This window comes from Lutra lutra, chromosome 2 (assembly GCF_902655055.1).
Source record: "Lutra lutra chromosome 2, mLutLut1.2, whole genome shotgun sequence".
Taxonomy (NCBI): domain Eukaryota; kingdom Metazoa; phylum Chordata; class Mammalia; order Carnivora; family Mustelidae; genus Lutra; species Lutra lutra.
In genome coordinates, this window is record NC_062279.1 from 88254729 (window position 1) to 88278038 (window position 23310).

The following is a 23310-nucleotide window of genomic DNA, read 5'->3' on the forward strand; positions in this document are numbered from 1 at the left end:
AAAGAAAAAAAAATTTTTAAACCATATAACCCTGGCATCATGTTTAATGTATTTTAAATGTCCTAGGTACTGTGATCTGAACGTATCACTTAAAACTAAACCATTCCATGGGCATTCTAGAATACCTATCTTTAGGAGTTCCCTGGTTTATTTATTTCCAAGTTTATAAAAACCTCTAAAAAGTGAATGCAGCCCATAAAATATTTGCTAAAATCCTGAAATTTCTAAAGATCAAAAGAGGAAAACATCTGAACACTAAAAAATAATAAATCAGAAGTGATTGGCAAATTTGCTATAAGAGTAAGTTTTCATCTATTTAGAATAGCCATCATCAGTGGCTAAGGAAATTATTCCATGTATACACATAGTGCTTTATTATCCAGACATTTGAGTAATAAAATCAAATTCAATCAACTAGACAAGTCATCTGTAATGTTTTATGTCTATTTAAAAAAAAAACACTATCTTAACTAGGAAAAAATTCAACATGGTCAGTCTTGACTATCTTATCTCATAAGGATTAAACCAAAAAATAGTAAGAACTCTAAAGACACTGAAGAACAATTTGACAATAACTTCAAAATGAGACTAATTTTGTCATATCCTCAGTAATATTTTAGACTTTATATATCACAAACATGCTTTGGAATTCATATGAGTGTTCTTTTTTCCTACTGGGGACCAATAAATCTTGGGCTTTTTTTGCATTTAATTGTAGTGAGTAAGTTCCCATTATATTTGACTGCTACTTGCTTCTGTTAAAACACTGTACACCAACAAATTTCAAAAAGTTCATAATGAGACCAGGGAAAGACCTTCTAGTAAAATAGCTGAGATTTCCAAGTCCAGAATAAAACACAATTGGATTATGCCTTTGATAATAGTGATGTGAAGATTAAATGAGATAAAATAAACTCTTCTTTGGTAACTATTGAGATTAGGCTTTTTTTCTGACTCCTTGTTTAACACATAGCTGTTGCTGCGTTCTTTAACTCAAAGAGGAATAGGTTTCAAGATTAGAAGCTCAGCCACTCTCTGTCGTGCTTTAGACACTGTGTTCTTTGTATCCCTAGTTTTTACAAGATGCAGCTTTATATTATAGGTACTTAGTAAAGATGTATTGAATACATAAATGGTGGAATCAATCTGTCAACACATAGCTATCTCCTTTCATAGAAAATGTAAGGAGGCAGAAAGAGTTTCTGTTTCATAGCCAAAAAGAACCTCAATGGGCTCAGTCTCTTTATTCCTAGTTCTACTTATATTTATAATTCTTGATTCATTGATTGAACCCTCTGTGAAAATCGGAAATTAAGAAATCATTTTAAATGATTCATAACCAACTCAAACATCAATAAACATTTAGAAAGGACAACAAGTTAATAATGTTTAGATAATTGTTAGGTTAACACTGATTTATAATAGCAAAATAACCAAAATACAATTAAGTCCATTAATGTACACTTATAAAATGTTAAGATGTTGAGAAATTGACTTGATTTTGAAAAGCAAGGAAACAAATGTCTACTAGGGAAGTGGTGTTTCTCTATTAAGTTTTTATTTACCCTCTTTTATTCAAAAGATATTTATTGCACAGTAATGGAATTAAGGTAGATTTCTGGACTTGGAAATCAAAGATGAGGATGCCCTTGTCCTGTCCCTGAGGCAGTCAGTCCCCATGGAGAGGGAAAAACACAACCTGCACACCTAATGGTAATGCACGTCAGGATGTGATAAATGCTGTACGTACCCATGGACATGCATGCGGTTTCTAACAAGCATTTCTGTGTGTATGAATTCCTTGGCTAAAATCTTGACTCATCTGTTCAGTACCACAGAGTTCCAAAAGTAGCCCTTTAAACAGACTTTTTTTCAATGTGGGAAAGTGAAATTAAATAGCTCTGCAATTCTCTGTTCAATTGAGAAAAGAAAGCTAAGAAGGCTCACCTATTTTTCAGGGGGACCGAGAGAGTGTGTGCACTTTTCAATTCCCTGTCAGTCTATATTTTTGTAAAGGATTCATACGAGTCCAAACTAAAGATTATTCTTTTACTGTCTAATATTACAAAGACAAATTTCTCCCCAGAATATAATGAGAGACCTCTTGCCTGCAAATCTGCCTACTGGAATATTTTTTTAAAATTTAATAGGAGTAGCTAAAAAATTCAATGACTCCTGTGTTCTTCAAGTAATTCAACTAAAAAATAAGGTCAACACCATTACAAATAATACACATATTTCCTTTTGATAAAAAACTATCCGGGAAAGTTTGTTCTCTATATTTTCTATAACTTCTTATTGATAAGAACTGAAAAATTAGAAATATAAACATAATATAAAAAGCCACAGATTAAGACTCAAGAGAGTTGGAATCTGAGTATACTTGATCATATATCTTTGTGCATTGTCTGTCTGGCAAGAAGCTGGGAGCAACCTAACTCTCCTGGTGATCAGCGTAAACACTATAGCATACCAAGAACGTGTGAGATGTCTCATGAAATAAGAAGTTTCTGAAAAACATAGTTTGAAAGTGAAACCCAGTAGAAATTTCTGCCTCTAGAAATGAATACATTCTTTTCTCTAAATTGCTAGAACAGTAAATCAGGCACAGAGCTACAGAAGAGAAAATAAATAAATAAACATTACCAAATAAAAATTTTACATGGAAAGTATATAAAATGGTCTTAGTCATGACCAGCAACATTCCGCTTACTGTAATATTTTTAGAGTTTTTTTAAGTTATTGAATTTGCATGTATCTAGATACCAAAGCTCATAGTAAGCAAAAAAAAATTCAGTTACTAATAAAGTTCATGCTTCACTTCTCTTTCTTCCCTTGCTTTCAAAGAAGCCTTACTAGAAATAGATATTCTGCATCTGTACCCAAATGTTGGGAGCTGATTTTAAAAAATAACTTCAACCTACAAAAAGACTCTGGATTAAAAAATATAGCATAAGTTTTGAGATCTTTTTTACTGAGAATTTTTGAAGTTCAGATTTAAACTTGAGGTATATAAAACATGAATTAGTTTTTTGTTTCGTTGTGGTTTGTTTTTAAGTATTAATGCCTTCAGTAAATGGATAGGCTCATGGCAGCTAATGAAATAGCACACAATCGGGGCACCTGGGTGGCTCAGTGGGTTAAGCCTCTGCCTTCAGCTCAGGTCATGATCTCGGGGTCCTGGGATCGAGTCCCACATCAGGCTCTCTGCTCTGCAGGGAGCCTGCTTCCTCCTCTCTCTCTCTCTCTGCTTGCCTCTCTGCCCACTTGTGATCTCTCTCTGTCAAATAAATAAAATCTTTACAAAAAAAAAAAAAGAAAAGAAATAGCACACAGTCACATTGCTTGCAAGTGGTAAGGTAGGGCCCAGAGAGTTTACCCAGAAATTCAGTCCTGCTCCTTTCAACCAAAGCACAGTCACAGGTGTAACTGATTACCTAAACCAAACATATACCTTCATTGATTCATTAGGTAAACATCCAGTGAAAGTCTACACCATGCCACGTGCAAAATTCCAACAGTATGCTGGGCAAATTGTTCAACATTTGGAGGGAGGAGACTTATCATAGTAATTGCTTATTTACATAATATACACGCTTCTATAATAACAGACTTCCATCTACCAACCTCACATCACTGAACTTTTCAGTTGGGGAGAGAGGTGCACAATCAACTCTTGTGAGCCCGTGTAAGTTGGCTCCTGCCCATGTGAAAAATGCATTGGAGTAGAGAGAGAGAAGCAACATACCAGTCACATATATGGTATATCAGCTACCAAAAAGTGTTACGGAGGGGAAAAAAAAAGAAAGGCTGGGAAGTTGGGTAGTCAGTGTAGGTTGGAAGGGGCAATTTTAAATAGGATAGTCAAGAAAGATTCCCTTAAAAAATTACATTTGAAGAAAGCCCTGACAGTGGTGGAGTAGGCCAAGAGGAAAATAAAGGAAAAGCACTTCTGGGAGGGGGCTTCTAGGTGGCTAAGCGGTAAATGCTAGGGTATTTATTTTAGGAATTTTGATTTTTACTGTAAGTGAAATGGAAGACATCGAAAGGTTTTTCTGTTTTGCTTCAGTTATAGCCAAGGAGTGACATGATCTCACTTATACTTTTCAAAATATTATTCTTCTTGATGTTTGAGAGTAAACCATTTGGGAATGAGCAAATGTGGAAACTCTGGTGACAATCCAGGCAAGAGGTTAAGTAGGTTGGATCAAAGTGGTAGTGGAGAGAATGGTGGGAAATGGTGAGATTTCAGATATGTTTTGAATGTACAAACAATAGTATTTCCTGACAAATTGAATGTGAAGTGCTGCCCCAAAGATGATTCCAAAGATTTTGTTCTAAGCAACTGGGAAAGGTGAATTTAGCATTTACTGAATTAGAACAGAGTAATTTTGGAGGAAAGACCAGGAATTTGGTTTGGTGTATGCAGAATTTGATATGCCTATTAACATCTAAGCAAAGACACAGAACAAGCAGTTGGACATGGTCCAGTTCTGGGAGAGATTTGGGTTGGAGAGAAAACTATGAAGTTAGTCAAGATACTGATAATACTTAAAACAGGGACTCTATTGGAGCACCAGAATAATGAAGGTAAATTTATTTAAAATCTATTCAGCTATTCAATAAACATATTCCAGCACTGTTCTCATTGCTCTGCAAGTATTAACTCGTTCAATTCTCATAACCTAGAAGGTAATACTTTTCTTTTCCTCTTTTTACAAATTTAGAAACTAAAACACAGAGAGGTTAAGTAACTTGCCCAAGGTCGTAAGTAAATGGCTATAAGTGATAGAGTTTCTAACCAAGGCTGTCCAGTTCCAGAATTCTTATTACAGAAGAGAAATTATCTAAATGCCTGAGGCTTCCAGCACTATGACATTTAGAGGTCAGGGAGTTGAGGCAGATCAGATCAGTAAATCCTATTCATAGCCTGTAACACATTTTACTTGCCTATAGAGATTCTACTTAGGCCAAGAGAGAATAGATTTGCCAATGTTTGTTTCCCTTTTTATTTTTTCACACTTTCTGTAACAAGCACATATTACTTTCAGAAACAGAAAAGATTGTTTTAAAGTAATAGAAGGTGCAGAGTTATTTTTTAGACCTTGTTTCAAAGGATGCATGTCACTCCCTGTTTACAGCACCACTCAATGAGAGGATAACAATGAAAATCAGTACAGAAAAACTGAATTGCTTTTTGCTTAGATCATGAATAAAGTTACTATAATTTATTATCCAAAGAATAATCCTGAGAGTAAAAGGAAACACTATTAATTAATACCATAACAACAGATTAAAGTTAGGATTACCCTAAAAATACCTGTAGTAGGAATAAATACCCCACGTAGCCTCTTTCTTAAGAATGGAATATGTATGAATACAGGAGAGCAGACTCTTTTCTGCTCCATACACACTACCTTCTATACCTTTATTTCCTGTTCTTCTTGTTTACCCTTTTACTAACTATCGGTTAGCACTGGGCATCAAAAATCAACTGAGAACACCTGGGATGTTATTATCTGAGGGCATCGGAAATCTGCTACAGAGGGCTCATCAGTCCTTACAATGAAAAATAATAATACAGACTTTCACTATTTTGATGATTCAAGCCATATTTCCAGTATTAGAAAAGACATTACTGTCATTAAGTATAAATAAAATCTAGTAAGAAATCACTTAACCCAGTGATTAATTTATAACCATTAAAAAGAATTATTTTCATTTCATTCTCACTTAAGTGAACTGAGAAAGAAAAAAAAATGTAACTATCCACTTCTAATTCCCAAATTATTTTTAATGCTGCATAAACACTAATTTGATGTGGCACATATGCAAGCTAAAATGGCAAATGGAAATACAAGAGAATATACTGTACCTTGTTTTACCTGTAAGGAACACACACCTGACAAAAGGCAATTTTCACATCCAAGGTTGGTTCACTGCAGTAGTACAATAAATGGAGGCTCATAAATACCTATAGAAAAAGGGGGGGCATGAATTTCCAAATCACCTAATTGTTCATTATTTAATAGTATAAACTTTAATGTAATTTGAATTAAACACAAGGTGTCATGCATTACATATGTTTAGCATAATCTGTATCCTGACTAGTGCTAGGTACTTTTCATAAATCATAAACACTAAATGATAAAATAAGGTAGAATATCTTATTTTTATAATGATCAATACCACCACAATCATAAAGATTAGATATAAGGAACTGGATATATACTTAATAAGTTAAAATTTAGAACATTCTATTATATAGCACTTTCCATTGTAGGCATCTAACTTCAAAAATCCCAAACACATGCTCAAGAGCATATATGTAAGGATTTTATCATAGAATAAAGGGACTTTTAAATAAACTATAATGGATAATAGAATTATATACAGGATGTGGAATAATTGAATTTGAGCTTAATGTATCAGCATAGATAAATTTTTCAAACATGATGTTGAGTGGAGAAAAAGCAAGTTCCAAAGGGGTATGAAGATCACTGTATTATTGTTATAAAATTTTTAAATATACAAAATTATGTACATTGTTTTGTTATACAATCATAAAACCAGGACTGAAAAGAATGGGCACTATGTAAACATCAATTTAGTCTTGGTAGTTAAGAACAAAGATTTCCATTATATTATTTTTTCTGTATTTTTGAAATATTTTTTAATTTTGCAAAGGAGAGGATAAAATCAATATTTTTTTAAGGAGAGAATAAAATCATGTAATGATGGTAATACCAGATTAGGTATTAAGTCATTTGAGTATGATGAAGCAGCATCAGAGAAAACCAACTGAAACCTTTTTCAGTTCAATTAGGCACACTTTACTGAATGTTTATTGTGTGCAAGACACAATTCTGTGAGTTAAACAGTTTTAAAACCACACTGACACAAGACTTCTGTGTCTGACAAGAGGAATTATTAGGTATCCTGAAAACCACTTTCAGTGTAACCTCCTAAAAAAGTTAGATGAAATATACAAAATATATTTTTAATGCATAACTAAACTGCCAAAAGAAAGAAAGAAAGAAAAAGAAAAGAAAAGAAAAGAAAAGAAAAGGAAAGGAAAGGAAAGGAAAGGAAAGAAAAGAAAAGAAAAATTCTAAGAGGTTGAAAACAATGAGAAAGATTTCGTGCAGAGAAATAAATGAGCTAAAGCTGCCACTTGGCCCCAGGCAATCTACTGGTATCTGAAGATGAGAACTTTAGCTTTTAAAGAGTAGTGTGTAGAGTTCAGGAAACAAAGCTCAGAACCTATCTATGCTGGGAAGTCACATTGAAGACACCCACACTGAGCTTAGTAGAGGAAGTTTGTTTGTTTGTTTTATTTGGTGAGGTATAGTCACAGTGGTTGCAGCTTTTTATTATTATTATTATTTAAAATCAAGTTAGTTAACATCTAGTGTAGTATTGATTTCAGGAGTAGAATTTAGTGATTCATCACTTACATATAACACCCAGTGCTCATCCCAACAAGTGCCCTCCTTAATGCCCAACACCCAGCTAGTCCATTCCCCCCCATCTACCTCCCTCCAGCAACTCTCAGTTTGTTCAATAGAGGAAGTTTTAAACAAACTATAGGAGAGCTAGCAATACAATTTCAGAAGGAAGGTCTGCACTGCAAGAAAAAATATATAGGAATATGGCAGATTTTTTAAATTTAAGAAAGAATGAAAGGGCAAGAACATATACAAGACATTCTCGAAGAAGAAAAAAGTAGATGTTTGTGGAGATTAAAAAGGTAGAAAGCTAAAGTAAACGTATGTGGGATTGATGCAAAGATAGGCTTATAAATTAATAAAGAACCAAAAATAGAAACATATATACATGGAATCCTAATTATGTTAAAGTCTGCATTTCAGATGCTTGGGGAAAGAAGAAACTATGCATTAAATTATGCTGAAACATGCATGATAAATATGTGGGGCAGAGAGTGGGGAGGAAACACACCTCTGTTGAAAGACAATTCTTTAATTAGGTCTTTTCACATTTCTGCATGTCTTGAAAACAGAAGCATTGACTGTTTTTATTCCAGACTATCTTCTCAAGGATAATTATATAGCAAACAATCTTGGGAGAGAGATAGTATCTCCTTATGGAGAAAAGGGCAGGTTTGATTACTCTCCTGTATAATAAAGATAAGGTGTCCCTTTGGGGCAAGCCACGTTAACTGCCAATTATAAAGATTTGGGTTCCTTACGCTTCCAGTTCCTCTTCTATAATGTAACCCACTGTATATGCAGTAGTCACCTGACTTTGTTTGAATCATCCTGTGGGGTTGGGGGCCTAAGAAATTGAAATGAATGTTGATATTGTATCTACTGATATTAATGTGAGTAATAAAGTTCAAGGATTCATGTCGACTTATTCAATTTGCATGTTTGTTTCATTATTATTTTTTAAAGCCTACATATATGAAATACTATTTGAAATGTCAAATATTTTATAATAGAAAACAATTCAAGTGACACAAAGAACTAGTGGTTGTTTATTCTTTTGCTGACCTTTGCTTTGTAGGCACTAATGCCTGGAACCAAAACATTCATAATAGCCATTAATGGGAAATGATCTTGAAGAGAAATGCCAAGGGATTAAGCAGGAAGATAGAAGAAACTGTGCTTGATGATAATATTAAACTACTGAATTGAGAAATTCTGGAACTTTTGTTCTTCTAGACTTTCTGTTATTTAACACTCCAGTATCATTCTGTCTTGTTAACTGAGCTTTATAAGTTCTTCAAATTAGGTAAGTCCTCCAAATTTTTTTCTTCTTTTTATTTGGGAGACCCTTCTAGGTCTTTGCCTTTCCACATGAACTTTAAAATCAGCCTGACATTTCAAAAAAAAATTTTTTTTAACTTTCTGGAATTTGAGAAGATATCTTAACAATATTAGGTGTTTTTATCCATAATTATTATATTTTTTCCCATTTATTTTAGTTCTAATTTATCTCAGGAATGTTTTATAAATTTCAGTGTATAAACCTTGTATGTTTCTCTTTAAGTTTATTCTTTAGCATTTATATTTTTATGCTAGTGTAAATGGTATATTTTTAATTTCCATTTCCTAAATACTTATTTTTAAAAATAATGTTAATTTTTGTAAGTGACCTTGCATTCTATCACACTACTAAATTCATTTATTAAATCCAGTAAATATTTTATAGGTTGTTTAGGATTTTCCTTATACACAGAAAAGTCTGCAAGTGAAGATAGTTTTTCCTTTTTCCTCTCTAATCTGTTTTTCCTTGCTTACTCCAATTACTTAGTAATTGCTTACTCCAATACAATGTTGAATAGAAGTGAGGACATGCTGATAATCTTTGTCTTTTAATAGATGTATTTAGTCCATTCACATTTAAAGTAAATGTGGATATTGCTGAGATCAAGCCTACCACTCTACTACTTGTTTAGTATTTTACCTCTGTATTCTTTATTCTATTTTTCCTCCTTCTCAGTCTTTTTTGGGAAGAATTATCTTTTTCTTGTCCATTTTATTTTGTCTAAAAGCTTATTGTAGGGCACCTGGGTGGCTCAGTGGGTTAAGCTCTGCCTTTGGCTCAGGTCATGGTCTCAGGGTCCCAGGATTGAGCCCCACACCCCTCCCTCTCTCTGCCTGCCTCTCTGCCTACTTGTGATCTCTGTCAAATAAATAAATAAAGTCTTTAAAAATAAATAAATAAAAGCTTACTAGTTATACTTTTTTTAGTGGGTGGTCTAGAGTTTACAACCTGCATTTTTAAGTCATCTAGCTTCAAATAATATTATTCTATTTCACATACAGTTTAAGAAACTTATAATAGTATATTTCAAGTCTCTCCTCTGGTCCCTTGAACAATTGTTGTCATATATTTCATTTATACATATTTCATAAACCCCATAACAGATTGCTATTATTTTTGCTTTAAATAAGCAATTCTATTTGAAAGAAATTAATAAATTACAAAGAAGGGTATTTTACATTTGCTACATATTTTCTCTGTATAGTTCTTTCACACCTTTCTTTAAGGTTATTGAAAATGGTGTTTTTATTTTATTTTCATTTTCCAGATGCTCATTTCCAGCATTTAAAATATATTGTTCCATTCATTATTGTCTCATTATCACACAGCATGCATTAAGTGAGGAAATGTTCTGCCAGCCACTCTTCAGTTTTTCCTTCAGTCTTCTCACAACACTTTGTTTGTACTTTTATTATGAATATCTTACAATATTGTAACTGTTTGTTCATATGTCTATTCCATACTACATTATGACCTCCTCAGGGAAAGTGACTATGTTTTATTCATGTTCACAACCCCAGGGCCCAAACTATTCTTAGTATATAGCTAATGTCAAGTAAATGTTTATTGAATAAAAGGAAAACCAAATGAAAAAACTTCTTTCTGTCTCTAGCACAAATCTAAGTATTTTCATTATCTTTGCATATTGATATCTGTAAGTTTTCAATACTTTTGATGTTAACAAATTAGGAATGAGGAGTTAATAGTAGTGAAAGTATGAAAGAGTCCAACCCAGATGACCTCAGAAATGTTACCCAGCAAGCCTGTTTTAGTTCTGTACCGCTGAATTGGACATATGGGTAATAATAACATACAGCCCACCACCTGAAATGAACAATGTATTTTAATTTTTAATGAGTAAATAATCTTGCTGTGGAAAGCAAGCATCCTGACCTTTCCTGGTTGCATTATAAAGATTCCAAATGTAGCACCATGACTAAGTCACCAAGTCACTGCAGAAACTTCTTGTGCCACAAAGGGACATTAAAAGAAAAAGAATGTTCAGTATGGTAATCTCAGTGAATTACAGAAAACTAGTTTGATAATTATATTTCCTGATAGCATGGCAGAGAGAATTTGGCACCATTACATGGAAACAACATAAATGGCCAGGACATTATCTTGATATTAGTCTAAAATGGAACTAGTGGCAACATCTTGAAGCAATATAGGTAGGACCCATGAGTAGTTTGAAAAGGGAGGGGATGATAATTCGGGGAATTTAGTACTTTCAATTACTGGTTGTTCTCCTGGGAAAAATCTCTGTATGTATACTCCTTGCTATGTACTATATTGTGTTTCTCTTCATTACATGCCTATATGAGTTAATAGTTACTCTGAGCAAAGCAGTAGGCCAAGTTATATGAATGAGATATACTTAAGAATTTATTACGTTGAAATGGTGCAGAGTAGTTGCTATAAAAGAATGTAACTATGATCTATTTTAATAGCTTAGATCAATATTTAAATTCTTTTATATTTGAGATGTGCCAACTAAACCACAGGAGGTTTGAGAAGCTTCATAGATGCAAAAAATCAAATTGTTCTGGGCAGGTCCAGTCTCCCATGGTTTGTCACTGAAATGTAATACTTGCAAGAGAAAACTAAATGAACAACTGATTACAAAAAGTGTTTTGAGACCCAGCACTTTCCAAGTTTAACTAATATAAAACAAACTCATCTGTAAATAGTTTTTGTATTTATAACCTATCGAACTTATTAACAGATGACTCTCTCTCTCTCTCTTTTTTTTTTTAGTATATGTGCTGCCAAAGCGAGCACAACAGATGACTCTCTTAACAGCCTGTAAGTATCTGTACAATATTAGAATACAAAGTCATAGTTACACACACACACACACACACACACACAAAACTCTGTCCCTTCTATGTCCAAAAGAATTCTCCCAACTATGTATTAAAAATGTACATATTTAAAAAATGAAAAGTAAATATATCATGAAATAAGTAATTATCTTTTTAGTGCTGATAGAGAAGTAGAATTAAATTTAATTGTATTTAAGAACTGTGCATTTGATGACTTTAAGATATTATTAAATCTTTTGGTCCATGGACTATCATTTAGAGCAGAAGTCAGCAAACTGTGGAGGATGGACCAAATTCAACTCACCACCATTTTTTGTAAATAAAGTTTTATTGGAACACAGCCACCCATTAGTTTACATATTGTCTAAGGCTGCTTTCACACTATAATAGTAGATTTTTGTAACTAGTCACAGAAACTATATGGCCTACAAAGATTAAAATAAAATAAAATAAAATAAAATAAATATAAAATATTTATATATGACCCTTTTTAGGAAAGGTTGCCAGGGGCACCTGGCTGGCTCTCAGTAAAGCATGTAGCTCTTGGTCTCAGGGTTGTGAGTTCAAGCCCCATATTGGGCATAGAGCTTATCTAAAAAAATTAAAACATTTTTTGAAGGTAATATTGGTAATAGGCAAGATGGCAGAGAAGTAGAAGACCCTGTTTCAGTCAGTCCCCTAATGTGAGCTAAATATCTACCAGAACACTCTGAACACCCATGAAATCAGCCTGAGATGTAGGGTTATACACTTTTGGATCTCTATGGGGGCAGAAGACACCAGTGGAGAGGCAAAGCAGAGTGGGAATGCCTAGACTGATATCAGAGGATAAACAGAAGAGGGGGGGAGCCACCAGATGTGACCCATAAGAAAGTAATACCCCAATACAAAAGTGCCCTGTGATTGCGGACAAGCATTAACTTGGAGTCTAGTTAAAAGCACTCAAAAAGAGCAAAAGATCTTAAGGGGCAACTGGTGGAATCAGGCAGTCACGGGCACAGGCCTAAGCCCATGGACCCAGGATGGCCAGCACCAGTGACCACCTGTGCCAGAGAGAGTATGACGGAGCCTCCAGTTCCTGGTCCCTTGAGTCCCTGGCATTGCACTGCTTGTACCATCGCTCAGCTGGGTACACACCCTCCCTTGCATGAGGGAGTCAGGTGTAGGCACCAGCCTGTGCTCTCTAGAGCTACAGTCTTTTGTGTTGTGTGAGCACTGTACCGAATAGGGTCTGAACCACACTCCCTGCCTGCACCTGAAAGAACTCTTCATGGGTGCTAGCCAGCAGTCTCTAGGACCAGCGGAGGGTCTGGATGGTCCTAGCCTGTGCCTGAAGGAACTCAGCGCAATCTCTGGTCGGGATTCCTCGGGGAAGACCTGCGCAACCGTGAGGTCTGGACCCCAGACAGCAGTCCTGGCAAAGGCAGCCACTGGAAGCGGGCTCCTTGGACCGATATCACTCATGGTTTTAGTTGCTAGGGGGTGCAGAGACAAGTGAGCACTTCGGGCAACCCCTGAGATGGTGGCTGGGGGCATGCACAGCCTGTGGGAGGTTGCTCAGTTCAGCGGAGTTTGCAGAGTTCATTGCTGAGCAATGGTACAGAGGGAAGAAGACTGAGGCTTCTCTCTGAGTGGGGTCTGGGTGCAGTTTGCTTTCCACTAAACCTCTGAAAAGCCTCAAAAAGCTGCCAAAGAACAAAAACCTCCAGAGAACAAAAGCCTGAAAAACTGGTTTCCACAGTGCCCAGCCTCTTAATAGGGGGCAGAAGGACTCAACCCAAGCAAGACTGAATGAAAAACAACATGGCAGGCCCCTCCACCAAAAAGCAAACCAAAAGAACAAGAGGACAACCACCACAGAGTCCCCACAAAACTGTAAAACCCCAATATCAGGGGAAAAGAAGATATTAAGCTCCCGGTATTGCCCTAAAACCTGTATATTTCATAGATACAACTTTCATTTTTAATTCGTTCTCACTATTCTTGTTCTTTTTAATTTTTTTTAACCTACTTACCATTACAACTAGAGGTTTAATACAACATATTCCATAATAACCTTTTAACTTGAACTTTTTTCATACGTATACCTGTGTTTTCCTTTTTCTTTTCTATTTTTTTATATACATATAGATATAAGCTTCAAGGTAATCCTCTTTCCCTAATACTACTCTTAAATATAAACCAGTTTTAATCTCCCTTTATCTCTGGAAAGTTGAGTCCTTTAACAAAGATATCAAGACAACCCAGGAAGAATCAAAATAAACTTCCTCTTCCACATCAAGGATTTATAACCGCCCTCCCATCTTTTTCGTCTATCAGTGTTTCTGTGTATTTGTTTTTTTGTTCTGGTATTATATTAATCTTATCCTTGGGGTTCATTTTGGCTGGGTTTGTTTTTTTTTCCTTGTCATTTACTTTTGTCGGTCTTTTTGTTTGTCCATTTTTGTTCATATACCTTATAAATCTTAGATTTGGGGGCCCATTCTGGCTGGGTCTTCTCTTTTTTTCCCCCTCTCTCTCTTTTTTCTTTTTTCTCTTTGGTGCTGACTTGCTCTGAAGCCTTCCAGGGTGCATCTTGCCTGGAACATGGTTGATATATTCAGCTATACATCCCCTCAAACACCTCTCACCAAAATTGCTAGGAGGAGGAACACCAACAGAGGAAAAAATCCAGAAACTGTACCCTCTCCATAAAAACTATTGGATACGGACATAAACAGTATGTCGGAAGGGGAATTCAGGGTAACAGTTATCCAGGCAATGGCTAGGTTGGAGAAAACCATTAGTGACAACATAGAAACTCTAAGGGCAGAAGTGAAAGCCACCTGGAAAGAAATTAAAAATGTTAACAATGAGATACAATCTAATGTAAATTCTCTAACAGCTAGGATAACTGATGCAGAAGATAGAATTAGTATCTAGAGGACAAACTGATAGAGAAAAAGGATCAGGAGGAGGCATGGAAGAAGTAGCTTAAAAGCCATGAGAATAGAATTAGGGAAATAAATGATGTCATGAAATGTTCCAACATCAGAATTATTCAGATCCCTGAGGGGTTGGAGAAAGAGAGAAGACTAGAAGATATAGTTGAACAAATTCTGGATGAAAATTATCCCAATCTGGGGATTAGAACCAGAATTCGTGCCCTAGAGGCAGAAAGAACACCCCCCCCCCCCCGCAAGATCAACAAATCTCAAAAGACCTCAAGGCACTTGATTGTGAGACTGACGAATCATAATTTTAGACAAGAGCTTCTGAGGGCAGCAAGGGGGAAGAGACTCCTTATGTACAGAGGAAGGACCATAAGAATAACATCAGACCTGTCTACAGAAACCTGGCAAGCCAGAAAGGGCTGGCAAGACATATTCAGGGCACTAAATGAGAAGAATATGCAGCCAAGAATACTTTATCCAGCAAGGTTGACATTCAAAGTGGATGGAGAGATAAAGAGCTTCCAAAAAGGGCAAGGTTTAAAAGAGTATTTGACCACCAAGCTGGCACTGCAAGAAATGTGAAAGGGGGATCTATAAAAGAAGAAAGAACCCAAGAGTGACATAGACCAGAAATTTACAGAGACAATCTATAGAAACAAGGACTCAATAAAAACAAATCTTTCAATAATCACTTTAAATGTGAGTGGCCTAAATGCTCCCATAAAATGGCGCAGGTTCACAGATTGGATAAAACAACAGGACCCGTCCATATGTTGTCTACAAGAGACCATTTGGAACCTAAAGATACATCCAGACTTAAAGTGAAGGGATAGAGAAGCATCTTTCATGCCAATGGGCCTCAAGAGAAAGCTGGGGTAATGATTCTCATATCAGATAAATTAGATTTTAAACTAAAGACTGTAGTCAGAGATAAAGAAGGACATTACATCATTCTTAAAGAGTCTATCCACCAAGAAGGTCTAACAATTGTAAATATTTATGCCCCCAATACGGGAGCAGCCAACTACATAAGACAACTGTTAATCAAGATAAAGAGTCATATTGATATGAATACATTAATAGTAGGGGATCTTAACATGCCAGTCTCAGTAATAGACAGATCATCCAAGCAAAAAACCAATAAAGAAACAAGACCATTGAATGACACATTGGACCAGATGGACCTCATAGACATATACAGGACATTCCATGCTAAAACAACAGAATACTCATTCTTCTCAAACACACATGGAAATTTCTCCAGAATAGACCACATACTGGGTCACAAATCAGGGCTCAACTGATACCAAAAGATTGAGATTATTCCCTGCATATTTCTCAGACCACAGTGCTTTGAAACTGGAACTCAACCATGAGAAAAAGTTTGGAAGGAATTCAAACACTTGGAAGCTAAAGACCACGCTGCTTAAGAATATTTGGAACAACCAGGAAATCAAAGAAGAACTTAAACAATTCAATAAGAATGAAGACACATCGGTCCAAAACCTATGGGATAATGCAAAGGTGGTCCTCAGGGAGAAATATATAGCCATCCAAGCCTCACTCAAAAAAATTGAAAAATCCAGAATATACCAGCTCTCTTTATATCTTAAAGAACTGGAAAATCAACAACAAATTAAGCCCACCCCATGCACAAGGAGGCAAATAATGAAGATGAGAGCAGAGATCAATGAGATAAAAACTAGAGATACAGTAGAACACATCAATGAAACTAGAAACTGGTTTTTTGAAAGAATCAATAAGATTGATAAACAACTGGCCATACTAATCCAAAAGAAGAGAGAGAGGACCCAAATTAATAAAATTATGAATGAAAAGGGAGAGATCATGACCAACACCAAGGAAATAGAAAAAATCATCAGAAATTATTATCAACAGCTATATGCCAATAAACTAAGCAATGTACACAAAATGGATGCATTCCTGGAAACCTGGAAACTTCCAAAACTGAATCAGGAAGAAATTGATGACCTAAACAGACCAATATCTAGAGACGAGATTGAAGCAGTAATCAAAAACCTCCCAAAAAATAAGAGCCCAGGACCTGACAGATTCCCTGGGGCATTCTACCAAACATTCAAGGAAGAAATAATACCTATTCTCCTGAAGCTGTTTCAGAAAATAGAAACAAAAGGAGAACTTCCACACTCTTTCTATGAAGCTAGCATTACCCTGATCCCCAAACCAGGCAAAAACCCCACTGAAAAGAATTTCAGACCAATAACCCTGATGAATATGGATGCCAAGATTATCAACAAAAGATCCTAGCTTATAGGATCCAAGAGTACATTAAAAAGACTATCCACCATGACCAGGTAGGATTATCCCTGGGATGCAAGGGGGGTTCAATGTATGCAAATCAATCAATGTGATAGAACAAATCAATAAGAGAAGAGAGAAGAACCACATGGTCCTCTCAATTGATGCAGAAAAAGCATTTGACAGATACAGCATCTGTTCCTGATTAAAACCCTTTAAAGTATAGGGATAGAGGGAACATTCCTCAACATCATAAAATCTATCTACAAAAAACCCACAGCGAATATCATCCTTAATGGGAAAAAGCTGACAGTCTTCCTTTTGAGATCAGGAACACAACAAGGATGTCCACACTCACCACTGTTGTTCAAAATAATATCAGAAGTGATTGCAACAGCAATCAGACAACAAAAAGAAATAAAAGATATTCAAATTGGCAAAGAAGAAGTCAAACTCTCTCTCTCTTCACAGATGACATGATACTTTATATGGAAAACCCAAAAGACTCCACCCTCAAACTACTGGAACTCATACAGCAATTCAGTATGGCATGATATAAAATCAATGTACAGAAATTAGCTGCTTTCTTATACACTAACAATGAAAATATAGAAATGGAAATGAGAGAATCAATTCCATTTACCATAGCACCAAGAACCAAAAGATACCCGGGAATAAACCTAACCAAAGAGGTAAAGGATCTGTACTTGAGGAACTACAGAACACTCATATGAAAGAAATTGAAGACACAAAAAGATGGAGGAGCATTCCATGCTCATGGATCGGAAAAATAAACATTGTTAAAATGTCTATACTGCCTAGAGCAATCTATACTTTCAATGTCATCCCAATCAAAATTCCACTGGCATTTTCAAAGAGCTGGAATAAACAATCCTAAAATTTGTATGGAACCAAAAGAGACTCCGAATTTCAAGGAAATATTGAAAAAGAAGAACAAAACTGGGGGCATCACGTTGCCTGATTTCAAGCTTTACTACAAAGCTGTGATCACCAAGACAGCATGGTACTGGCACAAAAACAGACACATAGACCAGTGGAACAGAGTAGGGAGCCCAGATATAGACCCACAAGTCGATGGTCAAATAATCTTCGACAAAGCAGAAAAAACACACAGTGGAAAAAAAGATAGTCTCTTCAATAAATGGTGCTGGGAAAACTGGACAGCTATGTATAGAAGAATGAAACTCAACCATTCTTTTACACAACACACAAAGAAAACTCAAAATGTATAAAAGACCTCAATGTGAGGCAGGAATCTATCAAAATCCTAGAGGAGAACATAGGGAGTAACTTCTTCGACATCAGCCACAACAACTTCTTTCAAGACATGTCTCCAAAGGCAAAGGAAACAAAAGTGAAAATGAACTTTCAGGACTTCATCAAGATCAAAAGCTTCTGCACAGCAAAAGAAATAGTCAACAAAACAAAGAGGAAATCCATGGAATGGGAGAAGATATTCGCAAATGACACTACAGACAAAGGGTTGATATCCAAGATCTATAAAGAACTCTTCAAACTCAATACACACAAAACAGATAATCAAATCAAAAAATAGGCAGAAGACATGAACAGACACTGCTCCAAAAACGACATACACATGGTTAACCAGACACATGAAAAAATGTTCATCATCATTAGCCATCAGGGAGATTCAAATCAAAACCACATTGAGATACCACCATATACCAGTTAAATGGCCAAAATCAACAAGACAGTAAATAACAATGTTGGAGAGGATGTGGAGAAAGGGGAACACTCTTACACTGTTGGTGGGAAAGCAAGTTTGGGAAACAGTGTGGAGATTCCTGAAGAAATTAAAAATAGAGCTACCCTACGACCCTACAATTGCACTACAATTGCACTACTGGGTATTTACCCCAAAGATACAGATGTAGTAAAAAGAAGGGCCATCTGTACCCCAATGTTCATAGCAGCAATGGCCACAGTGGCCAAACTGTGGAAAGAGCCAAGATGCCCTTCAACAGATGTATAAAGAAGATATGTTCCATATATATAATGGAGTGTTACACCTCCATCAGAAAGGAATGAACACTGAACTTTTTTTAATCAAACTGGACAGGACTGGAGGAGATTATGCTGAGTGAAATAAGTCAAGCAGACAAAGTCAATGTCATATAGTTTCACTTACTTGTGGAGCATAAGGAATAACACGGAGGACATTGGGAGATGGAGAGGAGAAGTGAGTTGGGGGAAATCGGAGGGGGAAACAAACCATGAGAGACTGTGGACTCTGAGAAACAAATTCAGGGTTTTGAAGGTTAGGGGGTTTGGGATTGGGTGAGCCTGGTGGTGGGTATTAAGGAGGGCATGTATTACATGGAGCACTGGGTATGGTACATAAACAATGACTCTTGGAACACTGAAAATAAAAATTAAATTAAATTTAAAAAGTTTTAAAAAATAAAAAATATATTATATTAAAAATTATTATATTTATTTATTATTTATATTTATTAAAATTATTATATTTTATTTAAAAATTAAAAAATTTAAAATTAGAAGGATCAGGGCCATCTGAGTGTCGCAGAGCTCACAGGTATTAGAGCCGGGAAGCCGGCTACAGAGACGGAGCCCAGGAGTGAGCTCTCAACTTGGGTTACCTTAAATCGTGATCTGTGGCACAGGCCATTGCTGTGTGAGTGGAGACCCCACAAGATACAGAGAGACACCCCTGTCAGAGCACAGGGATCTTTGGGGTTCAGAGACTCCAGGTAGGGCTGTTTGTCAGAGACAGAGACGCTTGGTCACAGGCTGGGTGAGCTCAGAGTGCACACGAAGACCAGGGAGATGGGAGTGATTGAGCACTTTTCTCTGAGGGCACACTGAGGAGTGGGGCCCTGAGCTCTTAGCTCCTCTGGGCCAGAGATTGGGAAGCTGTCATTTTAATTCCTGTCCTCCAGAACTCTATGGAAAGCATTCAGGGAACGAAAGATCCCGAAAGTGAACCCAAGAAGATTACTTAGCCTGGCCCCTGGTAAAGGTGGTGCTATTCCACCTCGGGCAAAGACACTTGAGAATCACTACAGCAGGCCCTTCCCCAAGAAGATCAGCAAGAAATCCAGCCATGACCAAGTTCACTTACCAAGGAGAACAGCGGAATTCCAGAGGAGGAGAAAGCAAAGCATGGAATTCATGGCTTTCTCCCCATGATTCTTAAGTCTTGCAAAATTAATTAATTTATTTTATTTTATTTTTTTCTTCTGCTAAATATTTTTTAACTTTTACCCTTTCCTCTCTTAATGTTTTTTAACCAGTTTATCTTAATAATACCTTTCATCAAAAAAAATTTCTTTTTTGAACTTCATTATTATAGTCGTATTTTATCCTTCATTGTATCTAACTTTATTTTTTGTATACACATAGGGTTTTTTCTTCTAAAAAAGATTTGGGGTACAACTTCTTCCAATAGATCAAAATACACCCTAAATCTAGCACAGGGCTTTGTTTTAGTCTCCAGCCTGAGCAAATTCTCTGCACTTTCATTTTCTTTATTCTCCCAACCAACTTATCTTAGCAACTCCTTTTTTAGAAATATTTTTTTTAAAAATTTTCATCTTTATAGTCATATTCCATCCCTTCATTGTGTTTACCCTTATGTATGTTTTTCATTCTTTAAAATTTTGGGAGCTAGGGACGCCCAAGTGGCTCAGTTGGTTAACCAGCTGCCTTCAGTCATGATCCCAGCATCCTGGGATTGAGTCCCACATCAGGCTCCTTGCTCGGCAGGGAAATTGCTTCTCCCTCTGCCTCTGCCTGCCACTCTGTCTGCTGTGTTTGCTCACTCTCTCTCTCTCTGATAAATCAATCAATCAATCAATCATTCATTAAAAATAAAATAAAATTTGGGGAGGTAGTTTCCTCTAAGAGGCCAAAATACTCCCAAAATTTAATGGGTGGCCCTGTTCTAGTCACCAGTCTAATATATATATATTTTTTTCTTTATTTGTTTTCTTTTTCTTTTTTTTTTCTAAATTTCTTTTTACACCCCTTTCCCCACCCCCATGATTTGGGGTCTCTTCTGATTTGGTTAAAGCACATTTTCCTGGGGTTGTTGTCACCCTTTTAGTATTTTATTTGCTCCTTCATATATTCTTATCTGGATAAAATGACATGGCAGAAAAACTCACCACAAAAAAAAAAAAAGAACAAGAGGCAGTACTGAAGGCTAGGGACCTAATCAATACAGACATTGGTAATATATCAGATCTACAGTTCAGAATGTGATGCTCAACGTGCTAGCTGGGCTTGAAAAAGGCATGGAAGATATTAATTAGAGAAGCTGTGTCTGGAGAAATAAAAGCCCTTTCTGGAGAAATAAAAGAACTAAAATCTAACCAAGTTGAAATAAAAAAAGTTATTAATGAGGGGCAATAAAAAATGGAGGCTCTTACTGCTAGGATAAATGAGCAGAAGAGAGAATTAGTGATATAGGAGACCAAATGATGGAGAATAAAGAAGCTGAGCAAAAGAGAGACAAACAACTACTGGACCACGAGGGGAGAATTTGAGAGATAAGTGACACCATAAGACAAAACAATATTAGAATAATTGGGATTCCAGAAGAAGAAGAGGGGGGGGAGTAGAAGGTATATTGGGAGAATTATTGTAGAGAATTTCCCTAATATGGCAAAGGGAACAAGCCTCAAAATCCAGGAGGTGCAGAGAACCCCCCTCAAAATCAATAAGAATAGGTCCACACCCCATCATCTAATAGTAAAATTTATAAGTCTTAGTGACAAGAGAAAATCCTGAATGCAGCCCGGGAAAAGAAGTCTGTAATATTAGATTGGCAGCAGATTTATCCACAGAGACCTGGCAAGCCAGAGAGAATTGGCATGATATATTCAGAGCACTAAAGGAGAAAAACATGTAGCCAAGAATACTATATCCAGCTAGGCTATCATTGAAAATAGAAGGAGAGATAAAAATAGAAGGAGAGATAAAAAGCTTCCAGGACAAAAACTGAAAGAATTTGTAAACACCAAACCAGCTCTACAGGAAATATTGAAAGGGGTCCTCTAAGCAAAGAGAAAACCCAAAAGTAGTAGACCAGAAAGGAACAGAGAAAATATACAGTAATAGTCACCTTACAGGCAATACAATGACACTAAATTCATATCTCTCAATAGTTACCCTGAATGTTAATGGGCTAAATGCCCCAATCAAAAGACACAGGATATCAGAATGGATAAAAAAACAAAACCCATCAATATGCTGCCTACAAGAAACTAATTTAGACCCGAAGACACTTCCAGATTTAAAGTGAGGAGGTAGAAAACCATTTACCATGCTGATGGACATCAAAAGAAAGCTGGGGTGGCAATCTTTATATCAGATCAATTAGATTTTAATCCAAAGACTATAATAAGAGATGAGGAAGGACACTATATCATACTCAAAGGGTCTGTCCAACAAGAAGGTCTAACAATTTTAAATATCTATGCCCCTAACATAGGAGCAGCCAACTACATAAACCAATTAATAACAAAATCAAAGAAACACATTGACAATAATACAATGATAGTAGGCAACTTTAACACTCTCTACACTGAAATGGACAGATCATCCAAGCAAAAGATCAATAAGGAAATAAAGGCCTTAAATGACACACTGGACCAGATGGACATCACAGAAATATTCAAAATATTTCATCCCAAAGCAACAGAATACACATTCTTCTCTAGTGCACATGGAACGGTCTCCAGAATAGATCACATCCTGGGTCATGTTCAGGTCTCAACTGGTATCAAAAGATTAGGATCATTCCCTGCCTATTTTCAGACCACAATGCTCTGAAGCTAGAACTCAAACACAAGAGGAAATTTGGAAAGAATCCAAATACGTGGAGACTAAAGACCATCCTTCTAAAGAATGAATGGGTCAACCAGAGAGTTAAGGAAGAATTGAAAAAATTCATGGAAACAAATGATACTGAAAACACAACGGTTCAAAATCTGTGGGACACAGCAAAGCGGTCCTGAGAGGAAAATAAACAGTGATACAAGCCTTCCTCAAGAAATGAGAAAGGTCACGAATACACAACCTAAGCCTACACCTAAAGGAGCTGGAGAAAGAACAACAAAGAAAGCCTAAATCTAGCAGGAGAAGAGAAATCATAAAGATCAGAGCAGAAATCAATGAAATAGAAACAAACAAACAAACAAACAAAAAAAAAAAAACAATGGAACAAATCAACAAAACTAGGAGCTGGTTCTTTGAAAGAATTAATAGGATTGAAAAACCCCTGGCCAGACTTATCAAAAAGAAAAGAGAAAGGACCCAAATAAATAAAATCATGAATGAAAGAGGAGAGATCACAACCAACACCAAAGAAATAAAAACAATTTTAAGAACATATTATGAGCAACTCTACGCCAGCAAATTTGACAATCTTGAAGAAATGGATGCATTCCTAGAGACATATAAACTACCACAACTGA

At 36.0% G+C, this 23310-nt stretch overlaps 1 protein-coding gene across 15 annotated transcripts in view; it reads right to left on the bottom strand.

Moving 5' to 3' along the window:
* Positions 1-23310, bottom strand: part of MAPK10 (mitogen-activated protein kinase 10) — a 598365-nt gene that overhangs the window by 154370 nt on the left and 420685 nt on the right. For 11 of the 15 annotated variants that reach the window (XR_007125159.1, XR_007125160.1, XM_047717902.1 and 8 more), the window contains one exon: positions 5903-5974. The exons of 2 other annotated variants lie outside the window; for them this stretch is intronic. Coding sequence is in view for 10 of the 13 variants with exons in the window: in XM_047717902.1 (XP_047573858.1) it covers positions 5903-5968 (66 nt within the window). In the remaining 3 variants the exon portion in view is untranslated. Of the gene's footprint in view, positions 1-5875; positions 5977-23310 lie in introns of those variants that run through there. 2 more of the 15 variants (XM_047717906.1, XM_047717904.1) reach the window with 2 other exon arrangements.